This window comes from Aphis gossypii, chromosome X, assembly GCF_020184175.1.
Source record: "Aphis gossypii isolate Hap1 chromosome X, ASM2018417v2, whole genome shotgun sequence".
Lineage (NCBI taxonomy): Eukaryota > Metazoa > Arthropoda > Insecta > Hemiptera > Aphididae > Aphis > Aphis gossypii.
This window is the reverse complement of record NC_065533.1, coordinates 35,025,233-35,043,868: the sequence shown is the minus strand read 5'-3', so window position 1 is coordinate 35,043,868 and position 18,636 is coordinate 35,025,233. Positions and strand designations below refer to the sequence as shown.

At 26.5% G+C, this 18,636-nt stretch overlaps 1 protein-coding gene and 1 non-coding gene across 2 annotated transcripts; one reads left to right on the top strand and one right to left on the bottom strand.

Annotated features, from left to right (window-relative positions):
• The first annotated feature begins 132 nt into the window (after window positions 1-132).
• Window positions 133-9,083, top strand: LOC114129741 (uncharacterized). Its single transcript, XM_027994561.2, has 7 exons — window positions 133-650; window positions 4,079-4,268; window positions 5,604-6,339; window positions 6,400-6,508; window positions 6,576-6,700; window positions 6,762-7,007; window positions 7,081-9,083. Exons 2-7 carry the CDS (start codon window positions 4,086-4,088, stop codon window positions 7,344-7,346), a joined length of 1,665 nt encoding a protein of 554 aa, XP_027850362.1. The 5' UTR covers window positions 133-650; window positions 4,079-4,085; the 3' UTR covers window positions 7,347-9,083.
• Window positions 9,084-13,779: 4,696 nt separating this feature from the next.
• Trnan-guu (transfer RNA asparagine (anticodon GUU)) lies at window positions 13,780-13,852 on the bottom strand. Its single transcript has one exon. It is a non-coding gene; the product is annotated as a tRNA-Asn (tRNA).
• Between the last annotated feature and the right edge of the window lie 4,784 nt (window positions 13,853-18,636).

Genomic DNA, 18,636 nt, shown 5'->3' with positions numbered 1-18,636 from the left:
TGTTATCGTACTCGATGTGTTACCGCATTTTGGCCGGTTAATCACAATAACAACAAAAACGTTAACAAGGATGGAGGTAAACCAAACACGCGCGAACGCCGACTACACTGATTTAGTGTTTAATGTTAGAACGCTGCTTTGACGAACGGCTTATGCGCATTTTGTACGTTTTCCGCATGCGCACAGTTGAGGTCTCATACTGAATGCGTTTGTTGTTGTGATTATAGGCTAAAGCGTCCCGGTGTAGTGTAGTAGTAGTAGTAGTAGTAGTAGTAGTCTCATACTAAATACTAATATTTTCGATGTAGTCTTTGTTAGCCGCCATTAAGGCATTTGACAATTGACGTCTGTCGGAGATGTGTCCGTGAGTCTTTTGTGTGAGGCTTGTCCCGTTTCTATCCGGTTAAGGCTATAACATCAGCTCGCTTCTTATCGTTGTGCTTAGCCGTTCACCAGTCATCGGTGTACAGTAAAGATCTTTCTCACGTCCTGCCTGGCTGCTTGATTAGGTGCTAACCTTTGCGCCGACGGTGAAAACGACACAGTCGCCGTTCCAGTGGAATAGTGAAGAAGGTTTGCAAACGTAGTGTTGCAGGCCGATTATTGACTATTGTGTGTGGACTGTACTGATTTGTTTGAGCAACCAACGCGTAAGTATGCATTACGCAGGTACATCTTGAAACGGGCATTTTTATGGGCGGTGGCTGAGTGGAAACATTAATTTAATTGATTTACATGTATCATTAAAAATGATGAACTTAATTTTGCTACTTAAAATTAAATTTTTATTTAACTAGTAATAGTTATTAGCATGATGTCACATAGGATTGTAAGAACCCGCATATTATTATGTTGTCATTGTCTTACTTATACCTAACATATTAACAAATTAATGATTTACGTTCAGTAGTTCAGAAATTCCAATTTGATGTTATTAACTGTGGAATTTAAGTGAATGAGTTATGAATACATATGTAAAATACTAATATTGATTATAAATCGTTTAAAGATCTAAGTATTAAAAAATTCTAAAGAATTATTGAGAAAACATTTATAATATTTTAACCTATAGGTTGGAAATTAAATTTTATGGCGATTCAGATAATTTAAAAAAAAAATGTCGAGGGCCAGAAAATATTTAAATATTATAGTAATTAATTATTATTGTGTTATTGTTACTATACCTATTATTGTAAATAGCAACAGCCAATAAATATGAACATCATTGTTATCTCCATTCTCCAGATACATACTAAAATAAATCAAATATCTTGTATATAGAAAACTAGCATTAGAAAAATATTTTTGGCGGTCCTTTTATTTCCTCTCTGCTGGTTGATTTTACCGCAAGCCATCTATTACCGACCCCTGTTCTTGCCCAACCTTGGATTTTGATAGGTAATTGGTCATTACTCATTTAACTTTAAAAATTATAGCTAACAATACAAAATTAAAATTGCTGAATGCAAATTTGTTATGTTATCTGTTAAATGGGAACACAAATCAAATGGGTATGCTGTCCTCTTGCTATTAATTAAACTAAGTTATAAGTGGTTTAGAATCTAAGTTGTCACCTATCACAGGGCTGGAAGTAAGTTACTATCTTGCAATTGATTTACTCTTAGTCACAAATTTAGAAAATTAGTCTCTCATGTCACTTTGCCTAAATTTAAATTATTTCTTAAAATAATATTATAGGTAATAAATATATTTTTTTATATGTTCTTTAATGATCATAGTGCAATTTTTATAAGAAGGGAGGGCAAATTTTATTTTATGTCGATAAATCATATTCTTAAAGATACTTAGAAACTAAATATACCTTCATAAATACATTTTACAAAATATCGAGGGGGGCGATTTCCCCACTTCACCTCTCCCCAGTTTACGCCTATGTTAATGAGTAGAGTACGGAGTTTGAAGGAATTTGACTTTATTTTCTATTGCTCTAAAACAAAGCTATGTCAGCTACAAATTTGATTTATACTACTATATTACAATGCACAACATTTTATTTTGCTTTTTTGGGCATTTTTGGTACATTTTTCAAAATAAATGTATTTGAAGTATTAATTTTAATTTTTATAACTTGTATTGTTCTATCTACATTTATAAGTATTAAAGTTTTCCTTACACTATATTAAAATATTGAATTTTGCATCAAAAGAATTAATTGATCTCTAATATTACTGAATAATCAATAATCAATGTTTATTTTTTTTATTTCAGTTGTTGTTTTAGATTCTGAGCAGAACGAGGAATGTATTTTTATTATTAAAATATTAAATTGATTATTTAAAATATTCATAAACAGTAGAAATCGTTTAGAAGCAGGCTTGTAAATAAATTTATTATGACACCTTTTTTTTTAAATAACTTAATGAATTAATAAATAGTATTAATATTTTTAAAAAAGCCTATTTTTGATGCTTTTTTGGAAGATTTAAACAGCTTTATTGCTTTTTTTAATGCTTTTCTTTAGTTTTTTTTTTTTGCTTTAAAATCCGTACTCTATTAATGAGTGTGTTTTTAATTTATATTAAGAAATAAAAATTGCTCCCATGGAATTTTATTCCACAAACTACTTGTAGAAATATTTTAATCAAATTTTTTGTGGACCAAATGATAATTTTTACAAAGATACTTAAGCATCAATTACATTTTTGAGATTTAGGGATTAATATTTAATTACAGTAAATTAAAAATTGTTAGAAAAACATACATATTTAGGTCACTTTTATAATTAAATTTAGTCACTTTTTTAAATCGATAAATAAGGATATACTTAAAAATAAATAATTGTTTAGTTAATGATATTATATTTTTATTGTTTAAATTTGTATTTAATATAAATGTTGGTGGTTGCAAAGTGATAGATCATATTTTTTTTTCATATTTTGGAGGTCGTGACACTAAACATGTTTAGAAATGATGCTTTAGGCCAGTGTTTTTTAACCTTTTTGTAATAGCTACCCACAATTTATGGCTTGTTCGTTACGTGACCCAATACCATATTTTAGTTAGACTTAAATTTTAACTAACATAATTATTCGTAGAGGTATCAAATTAAACATAACTTAAGCATTTATAAATTTATGACTAATATTATTCTCATATATGTATTTATTTATGGGTCACAAGTTGCGACCATACAAAATTTTTGTTAGTCATAGGTTGACAAACATTGCTGTAGACAAACAACTTGATACTTCATGTAATTTATCTTTCATGTTTCATTTTTTTTTTTCGTTATTTATTTATTTATTTTTTAATCAACTATATAATCACATTTTTTTTTACATTGTATATAATAATTAAAAACTTTAATATATTCCTACATATATTTTAAAAATTCTTTAAGTTAAATTTTTTTTCTAAAACCTTGGTATCTTGAAAACCTTGATAAGTTAAGAAAATTGAATTCCCTTGAATTTTAATTTATTGAGGTTCCTCTGTACTACTGAATAAGATTAGCAACTATTAACTTTAAATTATTTGGTGTCTTGCCTGTTGAAAGTCTAATGTAAAAAAAAAAAAAATCTGTTTACAATAACAAATTATGTAATATGGAGAGGATGTAAAAAATATTTTTAATAAAAAGAAAATTAGAACATACAATGCAAAATCAAACTACACTAAAAAATTATTTAGCTTAAAAGTTGTGGGGTATTTTGAACCAAGTTTTTTAATTGATACCAATTAATATAAAAAATATTTATAAACTCTGTAACACTAGGAATACTAAAAAGTCTAATATAAATAAAAAGATTGTATGATCATGAATGTATCATTAAATACTTAACTTAATATATTCTGTCTATATATATTCATAATATTATCTATTTTTTCATCTGTTATAAATTAATATATTTTAATTTTCTAAGACTACCAACTTTGTTATACATTAATAGATATTATTATGAATGATATGTATTGTATAGTTTTATAATAAATAAAAAATATATTTTTATAATATCAATTATTTTAGAGTTTTGATAAGTATAAGACATAATTATAAGTAAAATATAATGTTTTTAGATGTTGTATTTTTTTGCTTAAAATTATTGATTTGTTTTAGTTGTAATATGGAAATGTTCAATATAGAAGAAATAGACATTGATGACCAGTCTGTAGTAACAATTCATTTCGATGATGATGCTAATGTCGAAATGAACAAATCATATTTAATCGAAAATAGTGCATATTTTCAAGCTATGTTCAGTGGACGTTATATAGAATCTCAAATAGGACATAGAATACATATAAAGGTATCTATAGATGTATTTATAATCAAAACTTCTTCTTACTTATTTACCTATTGTTAAGTATTTATAAACAAATATTGACTGCAAGAGATGCCTATTATTCTACAACTGTTAACAGCCCAACCCTATTTTATATACAATTACTATAAAATATTAAAATGTAAGTATTTACTTCTAGGTACTTGAATTTTCATGTCTTTTAAGTACTTAAGTCTAAAAACTGTACTTGTTAGTGCACTTCCATTTAAGCCTATGATGTGTATACATTTTAAAAATTGCTCTTTTACTATTTTAGTTTTAGAATCAAAGTAACAAACTCAAAGAATTGCTCAATGCCAGCCACTATTTTGTATACTATTACCTAAAAGTATTTACTATTATTGACTTCTTTTGTAATTTCATGACAAGAACTGATAATTTTTTTTTGAGTCTTCCAGCTTGTATACTGTGATTTTTCGCACAATTTGTTTTAGCTAATTAATAAAATTCATCATTAGACAATTTTATTGAGTTTATAATTTATATGAAATGACATTAAGGCTCTAAAGTCATCATTATTTATCGTTAATGTTCAAAAATTACAATGTCTCCCATAAAAAAATTGTAGACTCAATCACAGAAACAATTATATTTTTATTCAAATCTATTTGAATTTTAGCAGTTTAATTTAATTGTTAATTAGCAAAATCATGTATATCAGCTTCAATAACAATAATGTTTTGGTATTAATTGGAAGTGATAGTTACATTTTCTAGGAATATTACATTTTTTTTTTTTTATTACATTATACTACATTTTAAAAAGTTTAAAACAACAGTTTTCCAAAGTCTGAGACCTGATACTTCAACTGATTTTATAAAATATAGCTAAAATTTTGCTGCAGAATACTTGCAATATGCCCTGTTATTAGTTTGTGAATATGCTAGCCATTTCCATTTGTCCAAACAACTTATTTGAAACTTAAATTTTTTTTTTGAAACTCAGTCGTTGGGAATACAAATGTTCTTTCTGGGATTCCTGTTTTTAGAATATATTTGATTTATTCGTTCTGGTTGCCTACACTGATTTCCACCAGACTCACTCCACTGGGAGTGAAGTCCACACACATGTGAAAATTCTCTTCTGAGAGAAAGGGGTACAAGTGCTACATACTGCACTCTACCCCTCTCAAGCGAAAAGACTTTGATAAAGACCGTGATGGTCATTTCGATAAACCTAATTTGAAAAAAATAAATCATTGATCACCAGTGTTCACTTTTTGTGAACTCGATTATAATAATTATTACATCTAATGTTCAGCAAATTTAATATTTAAAAAAATCTATTTTGTTATTTCAGGATATAAGTCATGTTGGTTTTATGAAGGTCATTAGCAGTTTAGAAAATAATCAAGTTATTTTTAATGGTTTAGAAGATTTACTTCTTATACTGGAAGTATCACAACTTCTTCAGTTTTCTTATATAATTTTTCAGTCTATTAAAGTTATCAAAGAAAAATATTTATTTACAATTAATGCAGTAAATATATTTCCAGTAGCTTCTAAGCTTGGATTGAAGAATTTATTCGATAAAGCACATGCTTATATTTCGTACAACTTTACAACAATATTGAGAAAGAATAAAGTTGGTTTCTTGAAACTAAATGAACAAGATTTACAATTATTGTTGAAAAACATTAATTTAAATGTTGAAAATGAAAAAGAAGTGTTTGATTTGATTATGGATTGGTGTTCAACGAACAAGAATTACAATTTTGAGTATGAATTAGCCGTTAATTGTGTGTATTTTAATCGTATGACTCAAGAACATTTGAAACATTGTATTTCAAAAACTGAAAATATAGATTTACAAAATGTCATCAAGCCGTTTATATATTTTCCTAAAAATAATCAAGACATAGTAAGTTTAATTAATCCGATTAGATGTATTCCTTATGTTTTGTGTGCTGTCAAAAATGAAGATGACGGCCATGCTTTTATGTACCGCTGGGATTGGGGTATTAGGCAGTTTGTAAAGTTTCTAAGATTAGATCCATTGCCTCTTGATACAATTGGATATCAAGTAGTTATCAAAGGTTACAAAAATAATTTATACTTATTGTATAGTGTATATGATATTTATTTAATTTTTTTAGATTTGGATGTTTATGTGTTGTCTGGTGAAATTGCATATGGAAGAGGAATGTGGAATGTGGATACGTGGAAGTATAATTTACTGACAGAACAGTGGAAAAGATTACCAGAGTAATTAAAAGTTCTAAATTATTCAATAATTGATTTAAATTATATTTTATTCATTTTTTTTTTTCAGTTGTAAACCACTTCCTAGACGCCACGGAGTTGGATATTTTTGTGGCGATAATTTGATTTTACTTGGAGGTGTTACCAAACACAGATTGATAAATCAAGTTATCGAACATTATGCCTATGTAAAAGGTAAATTATAGTTAAATGTATTGTGCTAGTAAATTTAATTTTTATAATTTATTCGTTTCAGAGAGTGATTCACTTGTTTTAGTTACCCAGAAACCATTCCCATGTTATGCTCATCAAAGAGAATCGTTTGTTACTTTGGAGTATAAGGGTAACTTGGCATTGATAACTAAAAACAATAATCCACAATGGTTTTACCTAACTCTTGATCCATATGACAAAAACGTTCAAAATTGGAGTGGTCATAGAATTAATTTATTTGAAGTGGTTATTTGTGGAAGCACTTATAATGACACTGTTTACATTCTTGGTAAGTTCTATGTTCTCATGAAAAATAAGACACATTAATTACACATATTTTTTCTTTTATGGTATACTTTCAGCTTATGACAAAGATCGGATTATTAGTTTACACAGTTATTGTCCAATGAATAAGTTCTGCCAGAAGTTGAAATCTTTTACTATAAAATATGATGAAAGTACTACTATGTGTTCTATTAATGTTGATAAAGTTATGGTGTTTAAAAATGATACTCTTGAATATTATTCGCTTAATAATGACTTCTTTATAGAATATAAAATTCAATTGAATTCCTTCCACTCTGACTATTTATTAAGTGTTCCTATGTACTTAAAAACGACATATTAAATTAATTTAGTTAAATATTATAATTTATAATACTTAATATATCTGTTGTGTACAATTTAGATGTATGGAACTTTGTGATGATACAAACTACAAAGTTAAAATTTATATGTTTTACTATTTAATATGATTTATTTTCTTTATTAATTATTATCGTATGAATTATATTTTATTTTCCATTAATTGTATTTATTTATTTTATATTTTATTAAACTTGAGTTATATTATTGCAACATTTAATATTTTCTTCATGTATTCAAATATAATTTTTTTTTTCAACTTTTCTGTGAATGAATTATGAATCTATAGTTCTATATAATATTTTTATGATCTTTGATTTTTTTATTATTTGTTATACAATGTATCATGTTATATTTTAGAATTTGTCATTTTACATTTCATCAAACATTTTTAAAATATTAATTTATTTACAAAAAATAATTTTGTTTGATAATAATAAAATATTTATTTGATTAAGAAAAGTATGTACACTCGACAGGCACGGCACTAGAATTTTTTTCCAGGGGAGGCAGAGTGGGGCAAATATTTTTTTTACGTGGGCTAAAATTTTTCAACAAATACTGAGGTTATTTTAATGAAATATAAATATTTTCGTATCATATAACAACATAATACAATGATTTGGGATACGTTTATTTGTTCATTTTCATCTAGTAATTAGTACTCAATAAAGGTAATAAAAAATAAATAAAAGATTTTTTCTTATTTTACAAATTTCAAAACACATTTTATTGAAATTGTAGTAAATTTTTTCCTTATTAAACAAATAATAAATTTAATTTATTCTTCAATTTGTTTAGTTGTGACAAATATATTATATAAGCTAAATATTGATATTTTACACAATATCTATCGTACATATTTTTTAGTGGGGGGGCTGGCGAAGGGGCTGATCTGTTTTCTGGGGGGCTAGAGCCCCACCTTGCCTCCCCTTGGCGCCGTGCCTGACACTCGGCCATTCTGTAATTTATTGATTTAAATAATTGTTTAATTTTAAACAAGTTTTTAGCTCAACTGAATGCGATGCCCAACTATAGGTATACTAAGTATGAGAGGTTTTTATTGTCTTGCATTTTATATCATTCATAAATTATTGTCCATTTAATAACTTATTATTTTGTTCAATCACTCAATGATCAATTTTAAATGTACTAATAAATGAATTAGTCAATGAATATTAGGAAGGCCAAGTAAAAATTATTAAAAATGTTAGTGTAAAGTATTAAATGTAAAATATATAGCTGATGAATATATCTTGTTCTCTATTGCAGCAAAAACATAGTTAAATGCTTAATGGCAAAAACTTAAAATTAATATTACAATATGGATTATGATAAATTTTAATTCTTGAAATCAAGATGTATATGCTATTATAATGTGCTATGTTTTCTTATTGTACATGGTATGTTCCATTTTACATTCTTTAAGTTTATATATTGTATATATCAGGGGTGGCCAGCGAGAAGAGACTTGCGAGCCACCAAATGTATTAATGTAATATATGGAAGAGCCAAAATGTAAAAAAAAAAAGGTCATATTATTATATAATACATAAATTCATGCTAAAAAAATTTGTTTGTAAAAATATTATGATAAGATGCGAGCCGCTAAAGTGTATGTGGCCACCCCTGGTATTTACCATATATCATAATATTTAATTATGCAATGCAAAAAGTATATTTTATTGATTCTCGACAATATACCCATAATAAGAATGTATGCTAAATGTTCTATTAATTGTATCACTTATTTTATTTACTTAATTAAAATAAATAAGATTCCTCCTTAATGTTATTATTAATGCCATTAGTTACATAATAACATTAAAACAGAAAATTTTTGTACTGAACAAATATTTTAAATTGATCTATTTTTTATTTATTTTTTTTATTTTATTATTGAGTCTATACACAGTTTTATATTATTGTAATATTATTGTGATAGTTTAAGTATTTTATATTTACACACATGTTTCATATTAGTAAACAGTTATATAATACCTATGTCAGATCATTTTTAATATAACTGTTTTTATGTTAAATAAATTAACTATACTAGTAATCAAATATTTTTATTTTTAAGAAATTATTTTACTTGTAATTGATTAATTGTATTTATAACATGAACTCATTGGGGTACTTGTTTGTACCACAATTACCTAATTATGTTCTTAGCTATTTAAATTATTTTAAAATATCTTATGAGTTATTATTAAAAACTTCATTCATTTTGATTATAAGTACTATAATTTAGTTGTTAAAGATAATTAATTAGATAAAATAGCATAAGTATATACCTCAAGTTAAACTTAATATTTTCTCGTTAACTAACCACAACATTTGTTGTTAAAATTACTAGAAAATGTTATTTGACATAAGAATTATGATTAGATATCTTCTAACAGATACTCAAAGTTAATTAATATTGAGTTAACTGATTTATAATTGATAAATTTTAATTAATATACAATGTACATTTAATTAATTTGTCAATATTGAATAAAGTATCTATAAAAAAATTATACTTAAAGAAATTTGACCATGCTTTCCATCAAAATATTCCTAACTGATGAAGATTCTATTGATAATTGTATTAATCAGATACGACTTCTGGAAACATATTGCAATTTGTTATGATATTCATAATGTTTACTTGGAATTTGTTGACTTTTCTAGTTATAAATTTGAGTGGAGCAATAAATGAATGGTACTGGTCATTGTCCATTTTAATTTCCTATTATATAGACTATAAGACATTTCTCCGTCCAATACACTATATTAACTTGGGTTCATAGGCATGTATTGTCTTTTGCGTGTCATATTCACTCGTACCTACTTAAATTAGAAATATAAGTGCAAACATGGTAAGACCAAAATTGGATGGAGAAATGATCCTAAAATATTGCATTAATAAAATTTAATTATAATTTCGCAGGTTAAGTAGGTCAAGTAGAAATACTTGACTAGTAAAAATCAATGAAATAGCAATACAAATTAACACCACAACCGCAGAGTTTCTTATCTTTATAGATACACTATTTGATAAAATCTATAAGAATGTATATGGATCAAAATTAATTTGCCTGTATACAAAGTGCAATTATTATAACTTATAAGTATGGTTGGGATTTTATAGCACTTAAAATTGCATAAATATGTGCTATAATATGACCTCAACTATTGCCAAACCTAACCTATGCACTAAAAACATGTAAAAAAGAAAATCTTATATAAGAAATCGACAAAAAAGTCCCAACATAACAAAAATTGGAACCAAATACCTAATTCGAAATCATTATAATAGTATATTATCCCTATACCTAATCTATATAATATTATCGCTGTAATTGTACGGCGTTGTATCAGCGTAATCGGCCTATTTACTTAATTTATACATTTACAATTTACTTGAAAATTTGATTGACAAAAAATCTTGAGCCACGTATTGGTAAAATATAATTTCATAAAATAAGACCAATTTTGATTCAAAAAATAGATTAAAAAGCAAAAAAGCACTAAAAATTTAAAAATCACAAAATATGCGAAAAAAGGAAAATAAAATTTTTAATTTAAGTTCTCTGTATCATGAAACACATTATTAGCTTACTCTGTACAGTATGTCCCAGAAGGCCCGTATCATCCTTAATATGTTCATGAGAAATCAATATATTTAAACACGGTTTTTTTTTACAATACCAAGTATGGACATTTTGATTGAATGGTAAAAAATGTTATGCATTTAAGAATTTTCAATTTTAAAGATAGCCATTTTGTTGAAAACATTTTTTAAAAAAAGTTAAAAAAAAAAGCGGGTGAGTGGGTACAGGTCTGCTGTACATTGGTGCCGACGTGCCGTGTGGATCAATATTATATATTATTATAGGAGTGTTAAATTCGAATCCAATGATAGGTATCATTGTATACGAAACACGATTATGAACGAAGATGATTTGTCAATTGTCAGCCTAGGATATAATTTCCAGTGGTTGGTGTCTGGTGAATAAGGTGGTTTATGTTTTAATGGCCTAAATACATCAAAATTTAAGTTCTTTTATAATTATTGTAAGATGAACTTATAAAAAATCTTGTTTTAAATTTTCAACTCTTAGCTAGGTACTTATATAAAATTTTTATGAATTATACCTATAAAATAATTTGCAAATATTCATGATTTTGACGAATGTTTATCAATATTTAAACTTCAAATGCTAATAAAAAAAAGTTGTGTCTATGTATTCTTATAATTTTTTAATCACTATAAGAATAACTTATGATGAACTTCGTATTAAGTTTTCAAGTATTTTGATTGGGCTAAAAAAAATTTATTGACTCTTCGAAAAAAAATTTCTGAAAAATCGAAAATTTCAGTTGTCTATAAATAACTCAAAATATTTTGAAAATTTAGCCATGTATTAATAACAATTATAATATAAACGTGTGGTGTAAATTTCAAGTATTTATACAGTGATTAGTTTTTGAGTTACCACCAATTAAAGTTACCAAAAAATCGATTTGGTCGAAAACTGGTTTTGCGATGAAATTCCCGTTTTTCCGTCTCTTTTTTTTGTTTTACTCGATATTTTTTAAAACTGTTGGATAATGTTTACTTTTGACCTCTATAGTGCATCTAGGATATTCACTTTGCCATCGGAAACCACCCCCGAAGTTTGAAATAGAAGCATTATTTCCACTAGTTATGCTGTACACGAGTCACGGACACACACACACAAAAAAAAAGAAGCACAGATCATTGTAAAATCTTTACATTTATGATTTATCACTCCATTCAGAATCTAAAAATATTAAAATTGATTAAAATTGACCAGGTAAGAGCAAGTTATGTTTTTGAATAATTGTAACAAAAAAAAAAATTATTTCACATTTCAATAATAAAATATCTAGGTATTTCAGCATGATAATACTTTTACAAACCTAATTAAAGTTTTGATTTGAATAGAAATAAAAATAGCCGTGTCTTATCATTTGCTGAATAGCGAAACTGGTTATCTATTTTTAAGTATTTTAATTATCATGAAGTGAACCTAAAGTTACGAAATTGAAAATAATTTTACAGTTATAATTATTGCTAAAAATAATGTTATAATTATTGCGACTTAAAATCCGTCGTGTCCATTGCCTGATTCTCGTCATAAAATTGAACAAAATATTTTAAGTATTAAAATCGCTTTGGTTTAAAAACTTCAATTCTGTGTTGCAAAAAATGGAGGTCACTTCAAACATTCTATATTTATAAAAAAAAATGTAATGAATTATTTTATGTTATTGAAATGTGAAATAATTGATTTTTTTATTACAATTATTCAAAAACATAACTTGGTCAATTTTTATTCAATTTTAATATATTTTTTTTTTGAACTGTTTTAAAAAAATATGTTCAACATAATGGCTATCTTAAAAATTGAAAATTCTTAAATGCATAACATTTTTTTTTAAATTATTGAATTTTTTAAAAAAAAAAGTTGGCTTTTTATTCAATCAGAATTTCCATACTTTTAATATTATAAAATATTATATTACATAATATTATATTTTAGTATTATAAAAAAAACCGCGTTTAAATATATTGATTTCCTATGGAGATGTTAAGGGCGATACAGGACTTATAGAATATAGCGTGGAATTAAAATTAATTGTTTTATACTATTGTCTATCGTTATTTATTGTTAGGTATATCCTTTTTTTTTACAAAGAAATGTCAAACCTGGAAATGTATTATGGGGGTATTGTAAATATACTATTTCTTATAATATAAGTCATAAGAATTAGTTATACAACAATGTGAACAATGTCGTGTTTTTTTTATCTTTTACGATTTGAAGAACTAAAAGTGCCTCAATGTATTATTTTAAGTGTTGGTTTCTGATAGAATATTGGATCTAGTTAAGATAACTAACTTGTAGCATTGATTATAAATACCTACAATAATAATATAATGATAATAAATTTAATATTGTATTTATAATCAATGATTGTAGTTTTGTTGATTTAATAATGAATAAAAATTAAAAAACGAATTTCGGAAAATCCATTTGTTGCAATTAAAAAAATGAACTATAAATACTTTTAACTTTCATCGAATAATATTGACATGAAATAAATGAATAATTTATTAATCATAGATTGATTTAAATATCTATTTTAAAAGTTATGCTGTTGCCAGTGTGTGTGGCTAAAACTCGAATTAGAAATAATGTTTTTTAAATTGATATATACTCGAAAGTATACAAAATAGGTACAACTCGAAAGCATCAGTTTACTGGTTTTATTGTCGCTAATTGATATGGTAAAAAAAATTAATTTTGTCGTATTCGAGTCTTGCATATTATTTTTATTGTTTTAATACTGCCATTGACAATTTTAATGAACAATAAATTGACAAAAAAAAAAAAAATTAACGCCCCCGGGTGGGCTCGAACCACCAACCTTTCGGTTAACAGCCGAACGCGCTAGCCATTGCGCCACGGAGGCTTGTTGTATTCAATGACGTAACATATTGTATTTAGCTAAGTAAAACCGATATCTTAATAAAAATTTTTATTTTAATTAGATAGGTACCTATATTATGGTTTTAATTCTATGTAGTTTTTATTTCATCAAAACAATACAAAATTTAATAAACATATCAAGTTAAAAACACACAAATAAAAATTATTTTATCGAATAAATTGTACATGTATTAGGTAGGTACATTGTATATGTATAATTTCCTATGCTGTATTTACTATTTATATCTGTCAACGATATTTCGTTAGTATATGCCATTACGAGACTTTAAATTTCATCAAATTATCGCTTAATGTTTATTTTTCAGAATTTTTTTAGTACTCTAGGATTAAGTAGATACCTATGTAACTGGATTCTGGAACAAGAACATTTTTCTACTCACAAACATTTTTAGTCAGAATTGATATCTTATGATTACATTTACGATCATGTCTGTTAATACATTATTACTTATTAGGTAGGTAGGTACCTATTATACTCGTATACAATAATAACTTGAATCAACTATTATAGTTATTATTTTCAGATTGAACTGATTGAAGTAGGTACCTATTTATACGGGAGTTTACCAATTGCGCTTAAAATTACCTTTTCATATACCAATTGCGCTCTAAACATTTTAGGGTCGATATACCAATTGTGCTCTAAACATTTTAGGGTCGATGTACCAATTGCGCTCAATATATTTTACAATACCTAAGGAAAACTTATTAGTTAGTTAATAACCGAATTTTTTGCGAGTTAAAAGTAAAAGTCTTCCAAGTCGGTGAAACGTATAGGCTTTATACAGTTAAGTTAATGAAAACTAAAATAAAATAACATTAATAATAATAAAAGAATAGGTGGTTAAATCATAAATATATAATAATAATAATAGTTTAAGCTGGTAATCATGATGTTTGTATTTTGCATGCTTTATAAATGTTTCACCACGAGGTATAATAATAATTAATAACATTATGATTTAAAAAAGTATAATACAAATTAATAAATAATAGGTACACTATAATCGGTCACAAGTTTGCAATTATCTTAAAATAATGAATTTGGTCACAACGAGGTATAATAATAACATTATGATTTAAAAAAAGTATAATACAAATAAATGAATAGGTACACTAACCACTCACAAGTTTACAATTATTTTAAAATAATGAATTTGGTCACCACGAGGTATAATAATAATATGCTGATTTAAAAAAAAAAAAAAAATAACACAAATAAATTAATAGGTGGGTACACTAACTGGTCACAAGTTTGATTGTCAATTATTCAAAATTAAATTAATAGGTACATAATAATATTATAATTCACATTTAAACGTTTTTACAATAATGATAACACACCATTTTTAAAAATTCGTTTCTACTAATTTCGCCAGATTTGTATTTATCGATGTATAAGAATTAATTGTTAATTTTTTTTTTTTAAATATGCTCTATTAGAAATATATTTTTCCTGTTCTATACTATTTATTGCAATGTACGTGCTAGTCTGCGTTTCAATAATAACTTTTAAAAAGACAAAAATATTTGGATGGGGAGAATAAAAGTTTGTAGAAAATGAAGCGTGAAAAGCTTCACATACATTAATTGTACATTCACAGCTTATTAAATTGGACGCCCACAGTTTTGGAGGAAATGTAGAATTAGATGATATATAGTTTTCAACGAGATAATTAGTAAATTTAGTTAGATTATTCAATTGATTGAATCGTCATTAGTTCTTCTACAAACACATCCTCCACTTCTTTGTGCGAAAAAAGTGATAAACCAAAAACTAAATGAAGCCATTTTCCTACTTCAGAATTAGGATTTTTATACTCTGTTTGCAGTCCACAACTTTGAATATTCCTCCACCAAGCTTGTGATAAATGAAATCGACACCCTACTAAAAGTATTGAAGGCCAGACTTGTTTTACTGCAAAATGTATACCTTGTTCGAAATCGGCAACGACTGTTTTTGGATTTAAATCAATATTGTATGTTGCACATTTACTAATTAAAACTCGAAATAACTATTCATATGTACTTGGTAATTTATTTGGCAGTAAAGAAAATATAAGTGGAATATAGTGCCCATTTTTCAAACTATGTATGTACGTAATAACTAATAATATTAGAACCCTTAATTTAATTTTTTTTTAAATTTTTTAAATTTGAATTAATTGTAAAAAATATATATTTTATTCTAATTTTATTTTATGATAGCATAATAGAAATAATTATACTTGAAATCTCAATTTAATTGATTTAACAATTAATATCATAAATGTAAACATAATTATTATTTATTACTAGTTAATATTTTTAGTAAACAATCTGTTGGCGCTACTCGCATTAAATGCTACTAAGAAATAACACTTAATGTGCTTTCTGGCTTTCACACCATGTATTAAATTATATAACAAAAATAATAATAAAACAAAATTAATGTGAATGATTTGAATATAATAACATAATAAAATTAAATATATAAATCAATACAAAACACTATGAATATAATATGAATGTGATTTAAGGTGCTTGATTAGCACAATGCATATGAAATTACAAAATATAAATATTAAGGTGCTTGATTAGCACATTGCATATAAAATTACAAAATATAAATATTAAAGTGCTTGATTAGCACATTGCATATAACGTTACAGAATATAAATATTAAAGTGCTTGATTAACACATTGCATTACAAAATATAAAATATAAATATTAAGGTGCTTGATTAGCACATTGCATTACAAAATATAAAATATAAATATTAAGGTGCTTGATTAGCACATTGCAAATAACGTTACAAAATATAAATATTAAAGTGCTTAATTAGCACATCATGAATATAATATAAATATATAATGAAAAATCGAAGGAAGGCAGGTTGTGGAAGGTGAAGATGGCTCAGGAGGTGAACCGGTCTTCGGACGTGGTTCATTACATGTGTAAGTTGGCCGTGTGCGGGAAGTCCATGACCAAGGACGAGGAAAAGATGCTGGAAGCGGCGTACAAGCACTTGTTGGACACGATGCAGTCGTCCAGGAGGACGCTGATGACGATCGAGCAAAAGGACGGCATCCACGATGGCCCGGGAGTATCGCTCGCACGTCGACGTTGACTTGAACTTGGACGTGGTCAAAGTGTGGCTAGCGTCCGACTGGAGCCACAAAAAATGCATATGTAGTATTATACATTTTACCTAATAATGAAATAATAAACAAAAGTCTATAATTTGGTTAGGCAAGTTCACAGGGAACATACCCAGATGACAAGGGCGTCTCTGGCCCTATTTTCAAGGGGGGGGGGGCGACTTATTGATACAATTTAAAAAAAAAACTTTTTGTATCATAATTACATATAATTACGAAAATATTAAAGTAGGTACTATTAAATAGAAATAAAAACAGAGGCTCTGGGGGGGGGGGCGATGGGGCGATCGCCTCCCCCCAGAAATACGCCCTTGCCAGATGATACAATGTGTCGGCTATCTTCAGGCAAGACATGGAAATCTGTTCATGCTAAAACAACATATGAACTAAATAAAGTTAAACATTTACTTACATACATGCAATTGTCACTGAATATTTAAGACTTTTTATTTGACTTTCATTATTAATTGTGCAAATATTCCTTTAAACGAATTAACAATTCTCTTTTTTGAAAACGATGAAAATATATGTAATAACTTAAATATTAGTCATACAATTCTAAGAATACAAAGTATACCTATTAGATATTTAGGTGTTACCATGGTGAAATATACAATATATTTCAACCATGGATGTTACTTTCAATAATCATTTGAGGTTAAATCTACGTATAAATTATTTAATAAATCGCCCGCGCATATCAGTTCATAATTTTTATAAACTGCATTTCATTTTACCACAATACCGCATGAGAATTGTGTCTTTTTATCAGGCAGTGTTTCAATAAGACATTAGGATCTGGGGTAGCACATTTGAAAATGTAATCAAACCATTTCAGTTACAACAGAATAAAATAATAAGAATTTGTCTGGGTAAACATAGCTTTGTGGGGTCAACATTACTCAACTAAGTACAATAAATTAAAAGTGTTATACCATTTAAATTAACTTACAAAAAGTTTGCCATATTATGGGAAGTTAGAAATGTTTTTATTTGTTCGTTTATTTTATATCTTATTTTTATTCTCCACACTGTTATTATTTATCATGTTTTTATACTTCTATATTAGATGGTATTTTTTGAACCATGTATTGTAAAAAGTTGGTAAAAATATTTAGAACGAAATTCAAATGTTCCATCGACAAATATTTTGTTACAACTACATAAAAATTCTAAGTTTGATTTGGTGGAAAAACATATTATATTCAACATATTGTCGTTTATAAGCAATAAATTCTCACCCTCGTATGTATTTGTATCCAAATTATTTAAAGCTGTATGCACTTCGGTTACATTTTTTGGTAAAGGTGGTAGCGTTTTTCTACGAGTACGATAAACGCTTCGTCGTGTAGAATGCACATCGTTTAATGTTAAATCTAACGCACTTCATTGCACTTCATTCCGAATTAGTTTTAGTGGTCGTGTTGTAACTTGGTCTGTTGCTTTTCTTTTTAATGAATTAGCAACAATTTATCTATTAATATTTGAACTCCCTTCGTGGTTATGATCAAAATTCGATTTTAAAAGCACCGTTTCACTCACATCACATAAAAAATTCGAAATACACGATTTAATTGTACATCTCTATTTTATTCCATTTTTTGA